This window comes from Petromyzon marinus, unplaced genomic scaffold, assembly GCF_048934315.1.
Source record: "Petromyzon marinus isolate PM22_M1 ecotype Great Lakes invasive population unplaced genomic scaffold, UKy_Petmar_22M1.pri1.0 PM_G_Scaffold_62, whole genome shotgun sequence".
Taxonomy (NCBI): Eukaryota; Metazoa; Chordata; class Hyperoartia; order Petromyzontiformes; family Petromyzontidae; genus Petromyzon; species Petromyzon marinus.
In genome coordinates this window covers 1035775-1043857 of record NW_027423016.1, presented here as the reverse complement: position 1 = coordinate 1043857, position 8083 = coordinate 1035775, and the positions used below count along the sequence as shown (strand labels likewise).

Below are 8083 nucleotides of genomic sequence, written 5' to 3'. Positions count from 1 at the left end.
CCTCACAGACATTTAGCCTGGTGATGTACTCGGAGAGTCGGAAATAACAGCTGAAACAGGCAGGTAGGATGGAAACATAACAGTCAGTTAAGACTTTACTTGGTTAATAACATCCTTACAATGATTGCTCAGTTTGTATCCATCTTCCCGGTTGAAGTTATGTCTATGGATGGCTTCATGAACATGTTTTTTTGTTGTTGTTGGTCACGCTGCTTAAGTGTAACAATGGCTTTGGCCATGACAAGCTGGAGGGGAGTCTGACATACTCATGAGTAGGGCATGATGGCAAGAAAACAACGGCCTTTGCAACGCGCATACGTTTGCCTAAATATCCCTCACACTTGTCACTGCTTGGAACAACCACGACGCTATTCGGGGGGGGTGGCAACATTTTACGATGCTCCGCATTAGCCCGTAGTGTAAAACGTTGGCGTATTACGGCGATCCGTACGTGGCATGACCACACGTGACCACGCGCCCACCACCAATGTTCCACCGTTTGACTTCACATCGTCGAGAGCCCGCGGAAGTGAACGGAGAGCGGCTCCATGGATAATGCACAGGAGATTTGGCCGTGCTCACCTCCGATGAGCCCTGCGGTGCAAGTTGGGATAAACAATGCATCCCTGATTGGAGGGGGCTCTCGCGGCGGCGGCTGCAGCGAGATGTCGCACAAACGCGGTCGCAGATTGCACCTGCGGTTTGCGAGCTTCGAATCGTGTGAATGGCACGCAATGTTTCAGACACTGTTAATAGCTATTGATTATGCATTATTAATTTTTACATTTTCACGTCAAAATTTCATTTACACAACTGAAAATGTCTTAATTAAAAACCACAATTCACAGTTTTTTTTCCCCCAGAACCTGTATCTCCATGTCATTTTTATTAATCATGCCTTATTCCTGCTCGACCCTCCCCCTTTATCTCCCTGCAATTCTGATTCCTCAGCCGGCGCTGTCCACGCACGCAGCTCGGCGGTCGATCTTCACCGCGCGTCGTGCCCCGGCTCGCCCTGCCCCAGCAAAATGGATCCTCTCCTCGTCGCCCTCCTTTGCCTGTGCTGCCTGCGCTGCGCCGTCACCACCACCGCCGCCCAGGCCTCCGTCCTCTCGTCGGCCCTGCGCTACTCGGTCCGCGAAGAGGAGCCGCCGGGGACGCTCGTGGGGAACCTGGCCCGCGACCTGGGCCTCACCGCCGCGCAACTGCACGCCCGTGGATTCCGAGTGCTGCAGGGCACCAACGCCTCCAACTACCTCGTCGTGAGCGCCGACAGCGGCGAGGTGCGGGTGCGCGGGCGCCTCGACCGCGAGGCCGTGTGCCATCGGGCGACCGGCGACTCGGGCTGCGCCCTACTGCTCGGGGCCATCCTGGACCGGCCCACGGAGCTGGCGCGCGTCCGCGTCGACGTGCTGGACGTCAACGACCACGCGCCGCGCTTCCCGGCCGAGAGTGCCCTCCTCGAGATCACCGAGAGCGCCGCAGCCGGCACGCGGTTCACGCTGGATGGCGCCTACGATCCGGACGCGGGCGCCAACGCGCTGCGGCGCTACGCGATGGAGCCCGACGACGGCGCCTTCGCCCTCGACGTGCACCCGGCGGGCGGCGGCGGCGCCTTCGCCCCCGTGCTGGTGGTGCGCCGCACGCTGGACCGCGAGCGCCAGGCCGTGCACACGTACGTACTCACCGCGCTCGACGGGGGCCACCCGCCGCTGACCGGCACCACCCTGCTGACCGTGCGCGTCCTCGACTCCAACGACAACGCGCCTGCGTTCGACCGGCCCGTGTACCGGGCGCGCGTGCCTGAGAACGCGCCCGTGGGCACGCCCGTCGTGCAGCTCAACGCGTCGGACCCTGACGAGGGCGCCAACGGGGAGGTGGTGTACGCGCTGTGGGCGCACGAGGCACCGCGCGTGAGCGACCTCTTCGCGGTGGACTCGCGCTCGGGCCGCGTCACGCTCAAGGGCGCCCTCGACTACGAGGAGGCCAACGTCTACGAGATCTACGTGCAGGCGCGCGACCGGGGGCCCAACTCCATCCCCGCGTACAGCGAGGTGCTCGTGCGCATCCTCGACGTGAACGACAACGCGCCCGACGTGCAGGTGCTCGTCCTCGGCCAGGGTGGCGGCAGCGTCACGGACGACGCGGCCGTCGTCGGCGTGTCCGAGGGGGTGCCGCCCGGTGCCTTCGTGGCCTTCGTCCGCGTGAAGGACCGCGACTCTGGCCCCAACGGGCGCGTGAGTTGCACGCTCGAGAGCGCGTCGGCCGTGGGGTCCGGCGCGACGCTGCCCTTCGCCCTGCACACCTCGGACGGGGGCGAGGTCTACGCGCTGGTGACGGCGACGCAGCTGGACCGCGAGGCGGCCGCCGAGTACAACCTGACGGCGGTGGCGCGGGACAACGGCGTGCCGCCGCTCGTGTCAGTCAAGACGTTCGCGGTGCGCGTCACGGACGAGAACGACAACGCGCCGCGCTTCTCCCGCTCCGCCTATGAGCTGCACGTGCCCGAGAACAACATCCCCGGCGCCTACGTGGGCTCGGTGAGCGCCAGCGACTCGGACGCGCAGCAGAACGCGCAGGTGGCCTATTCCATCGTGGACTCGCAGATCGACGGCATGTCGGTGTTCACCTACGTGTCCATCGAACCGGCGAGCGGCGCCCTCTACGCCCTGCGTGCCTTCGACCACGAGCGCACGCGCCGGCTAGAGTTCCGCGTGCAGGCGTGCGACAACGGCGCGCCGCCTCTGCGCATCGAGGTGGCCGTGGCGCTCGTCATTGGCGACGTGAACGACAACGCGCCGGTGGTCATCGCGCCGCCGCTCGACGCCAACGGCACGGCCGACGTGTACGTGGCACCGGGCGCCCGCGCCGGCACGCTCGTCACGCAGGTGCGCGCGTCCGACGACGACGGAAACGAGAACGCCCAACTGAGCTACGCCATCGCACGTGGCAACGACTGTGGCCTCTTCCGGATCGACGCCTCCGATGGGGTCGTGCGCACGGCGCAGGCGTTGCCCCACGAGCACACGCGGCACGAGCTTGCCATCGCCGTGCACGACGGGGGCGAGCCGGCCATCACCGCCACGGCCACGGTGCGCGTGCTCGTCACAGACGTGCACCCCGAGGGCCGGCTCCTGGGCGGTGCCGCTGCTGTCGGTGGCAGCAGCGGCACCGGCGGGGGCGGCGCCTTCAAGACATCGTTCATCGTGATCGTGGCGCTGGGCGCAGTGTCGTGCGTCCTGAACGTGGCCATGGCGATGATCGTGCTGCACTGCAAGCGGGAGAACAAGGAGTTGCGCATCTACAACTGCCGCGCGGCCGCCGAGTCCAGCGCGTGGCCGAGCCCGCGCAAGAACGACGTGATGCTGGTGCGTAACGAGCTGGAGGCGGCCGCCTGCAGCAAGGCGGGCTCCGACAGCGATCTGGCATCCGTCATCGTGCTCGACACCTACGAGTACCGGTCGTTCCTGCCCTCGGAGGCGGCGGACGCGCGTGCCGGTCTGACCTGCTGCTCGGCGGCTTCGCGCAGCCTGCCGCACAGGTAAACGACGTGAGACAGCCCCCTTTTTTAAATTACCGCTGAGTTTTCACTCCGTGACTGCCCTGGCAATAACTTAAGAAATATTGAAAATCAATCGTCCATCACGATTCATCATCGCCCCCCTCCACCAAGTGTGCGTTACGCACAATGCAGCATGCACGGGGAGGGGGAAATAAAAAAAAAATCTATACACATCTCCATAGACTGTCCGCGTAATTAAATTTCAATCAAGTATAAAATATGTTGGGCCATAGTTGGCATTGTGTATGATTCATTTACTTTGCTGAAATTTCATCTCCATGCATTTTACTCCGGTTATCAATTATAATGTAATGGTGGTCGCATTTGCCGCTTGGACAGGCGAGGGTTGAGCAGTACGACACGGGGGGGGGGGGGGGGGGGGGATTCCCACGAGTCCGTGGGATCTGCTGGTGGCAGATGTTTAAGAGACTCAGAAGCGGATATAATGAGGCACATTAGAAGAATACGGATTGCCACAATTACGCAATACGAATCGTGCTGAGATCCGGGCACTCCTTTTGGCGAATTTAATATACGTTTAAAAAAACACGAAACACGTGGTCCCAGCGAGGACCCATCTTCAAAGGTGGAGTATTTGTCGCGTTGGCCAATGGCCTGGCCGTTACCAAACCAGTCGGCGGAGACCATCACAGACGTGTTCCTTCATGGCTACGTATTAGACAAAGGCGCCCCTGAATGTCTCTTGACAGACCAAGGAAAAAAAATGTTCGTCGAAGCTGTTGAAGGAGGTTTGCGAGCATTTGGGTACCAAAAAGGTGCGTACGTCGCCTTATCACCCCCAGACGGATGGTATGGTAGAGAGGTTACGCAGAACCCTGACTTCGATGTTATGCCAACGTGTCAATGAAACACAATCCGACTGGTACACTTTCCAGGTGTGCTCGCAGCATACAGTTCCGCCCCGCATGCTTCTACTGGGTTTTCCACGTTCTTTTTGATGTATGGAAGGGAGCGTGACCCACCGATTGATGTGCAGTTAAAACCGCTGGAGAAGTGTACTAGGATATCGGACCCTAGCACATGGGTGAGAAGCCGGGCATGTGTGACGAGTGCGGCAAGACGTTTTTCTCGCGCTCGGCCTATAATTATATATATTTTTTTATATTCTGCTTGTGTGTTAATCTGTGTATACCCCGGATATTTTAAAGATGGCAATTCTCCTGCTGTATATCATACTGCTGTCCCTCCTGGCCATATCTAGTGCCACACTCAACTCTACAAATGGCTACCCTCGTTACTTTGCGTCCATACTTGTTGCTCGATTTGCCACTACACCTGCAAATGAAACAGCTCATAGACACTTCTACACTCCATCATTGTATCCTTTTAAACCCTCTCTTTGTCCCATTACTTCACCAGCACTCTTTTCAAACTTCATTCTGCTCTTAAAAATAACACCATCTGCGAGCTGCTGCTATTCGTCCAAGGTTCACCGCTCTTCATCTTTTCACGGAAAATACTTGTGCAAACTATTAATTCTACTTTTCTTATTTCTGGGTGGTATTGAGCTTCATCCTGGCCCAAATATAAAGAACTCGTATAATTCTGTAGATTTTTCTGGCAGGAAAGGTGTTGGTGTTCTACATGTCAACATCAGAGGGCTTGTGATTAAATTAAGTCAACTAAAACTAGAAGTGGCAAATCTTTACCTGGACATTTTTTGCCTAACAGAAACATTTCTCACTCCTACCATCAATGACTTGCAGATTACGATTGAACTACAACCTTGACTGAGGATCTAAAGGAGGTGGAATTGCCATCTATGTTCGTAATACTATTGCATGTTCACCAGCTCACTCCTTGTTTAAAAAATGTTGCTTTGAAGGTTTGGCTCTCAGAATAACTCTCCCAAATAATCAACAGATATTGGTAGTGTGCTGCTATAGACCGCCTAGTGGGAAGGATGTTGAAGCTGCATCGGCACTGAGAGAGCTTTTTGGGGGCCTCCCTAAAGATGAAATAGTTTTAGTGGGTGATCTAAATTGGATTTGGCTAAACTCGCCAGCCATGGCCACAAATTTTACAGATGAATTTAACCTGTTTCAATTAATAAATGTCCCCACAAGACCCAACCTAAAAAATCCGGGACAGTCAACTCTGCTTGACATCCTATTGACAAATGCCCCTCACAATTTCGCACTGACTGGTGTTCTGGGTAATAACCTTAGTGATCACTCCTTCATTTTTGGGGTGAGATCATCAGCCAGACCCAAAGCCCCTGCTAAAATTGTTGAGAAGCACTCTTTGAGGCACTTCAGCACTCAGGCATTTACTAATGTGCTTCACTCGGATATTGACAAGGTCTGTGATATCCCCAACCTGACTACGGCTTGGGAGACTTTCAGGTACACGTTTCTGCAAATTCTTAACAAACATGCTCCATTGGTTAGATTTAAAACTCAAGGCAACTGCCCACCATGGTATGATCCTTTGATTACAAAGCTCATGAAAACTAGGGACAATGCTTGGGCATGTGCTCAGAAAAGTAATTTGGTAAATGACTGGCTAGAATACAGGATTTTAAGGAATAGATGCATCAAAAAAATACGGCATGCAAAAAATGCCTACTTTTCCTCCATTCTCCTGGAATCACATGGAAATGCCAGGATTTTTTGGAAAACAATCAAATGTATCGAAAAGGCATCCAAAATAGATAATCTGCCTGTTGAGCTTAACTGAAATGAGGAATATTTTTCAGATCCCCAAAAAATAGTTGACAATTTTAACCTTCATTTTTCTGAATCTGGTAAACTTTTTGATAATGTATTGGGAGTCACCCCTGCTCATGCAAATTCCTACACCCCTGTCCAAACATTAAACGAATTTAATTTCCAGCCAATCCACGAAAGTAATGTTCTGAAACAACTGTCCTACCTCAAAGGGTCCTCCTCTACCGGAGGAGATAGTTTTCCCGTCTTTGCTCTACTAACTGTTGGTCACCTAATATACAAACCTATAGCCCATATTTTCAACCTGTCCATCAAAGAAGCATCCGTTCCTCTAGAATGGAAACATTCCTATGTCCGTCCACTTCACAAAGGGGGCCCTAAAGATGATCCCAATAACTACCGACCGATCTCAATTTTGTCCCCATTGATGACATTTTTTAAAAATGATTGAACTACCAAATTAGCAGTTTCCTGTCCACCAACAAGCTACTACATCTAAAACAATCTGGGTTCTGAAAAAAATACAGCACCACATCTGCTGCATTAGACTCTCTGAATCAAATTTACAGTAGCCTTGATAATAAGCAGTACTGTGCCTGTCTTTTTCTTGACCCTGCCCAAAAACCACAACATCCTGCTTAGTAAACTAAGTTGCCTCGGTTTTTCCGAAAACACAGTACAATGGTTAAAAAATTTCCTCTTTTCTCGCACCCAAACTGTATTCAGATCGTTGGAGGTCAAACAGTGTTTAAGATAACAAAAGGGATTCCACAGGGTTCCATCCTCGGCCCACTCTTGTTCTCTCTTTATGTCAATGACTTGGGCACTGACCTGGATCATTCCAGGATAAATGTTTTTGCAGATGACATGATACTGATTACTGCTGGCCGCTCTCCAGATGACGTGATTGCTAAGCTCCAGGGTGATTTCAACAAACTACAACATCAGCGAGTTGCTCTTATACTAGTCCTGAATTCCTCCAAAACCAAGGTGCTATGCTTCTCACCGGGACTAAAGCAGGAAGTTATTTTGCCCCAATTACATTCCTTAAATAATTATCAAATAGAGCAAGTCAAGATCTATAAGTATCTTGGGGTCATCCTGGATTCAAAACTGAATTTTGAAGATCACATTGATTATATTGGTCAAAAGACAAAAAAAAAATTGGTTTTCTGTATCGACACAAGCACTGCTTCCCCCCAATGCTCCGTTTGGAATTGATAAAAGCTACCATACTGCCTCTACTTGACTACTGTGACATCGTGTATAAATCAGCCCCAAGTACTGTACTGAAGAAGCTTGATTCCATCTATCACTCGGCCTTAAGATTTGCATTGAACTGCCCATATAGGACTCACCACTGTGATCTCTACATTGGGTCAAACTTAACATCTCTTAATGTTCGACGACTTGTGCACCAGATCTTATTTATTCACGATGTACTTACAAAAAAATCCGCAGACTACCTACTGGATCTCCTCTCTGTTTCAAAGAACAAATTTGACCTCAGGTCTTCGCTCATTTACCAGCTTCACATTCCCTATTGCAGTACAAAAACCGGAGGAAGGGCCTTTGCTATTGATGCCCCCAGGGTCTGGAATGCTATTGCCAATAAACTGCAACTTGAATCACTACCTATGAGATCTTCACTCAAAACTGCTCTAGAGTTGTACACCCCTAGCTGACACTGCTATTCAGTGGACTAAAATATAGCTCTCGGGTTTGATGTTACATATTATTTATGTAGTTTATTGTAAAAAATTCAGTCACAGTTCCTATGATCACTGTTACATTGCATTTATGGCTTTTATTTTGGTGATTTCGAAAAGTT

At 52.3% G+C, this 8083-nt stretch overlaps 1 protein-coding gene across 1 annotated transcript; it reads left to right on the top strand.

The window, feature by feature from the left end:
- Positions 1 to 957: 957 nt before the first annotated feature.
- Positions 958 to 3545, top strand: LOC142919844 (protocadherin-17-like). Its single transcript, XM_076062505.1, has one exon. It carries the CDS (start codon positions 1029 to 1031, stop codon positions 3543 to 3545), a length of 2517 nt encoding a protein of 838 aa, XP_075918620.1. The 5' UTR covers positions 958 to 1028.
- The last annotated feature ends 4538 nt before the right edge of the window (positions 3546 to 8083 follow it).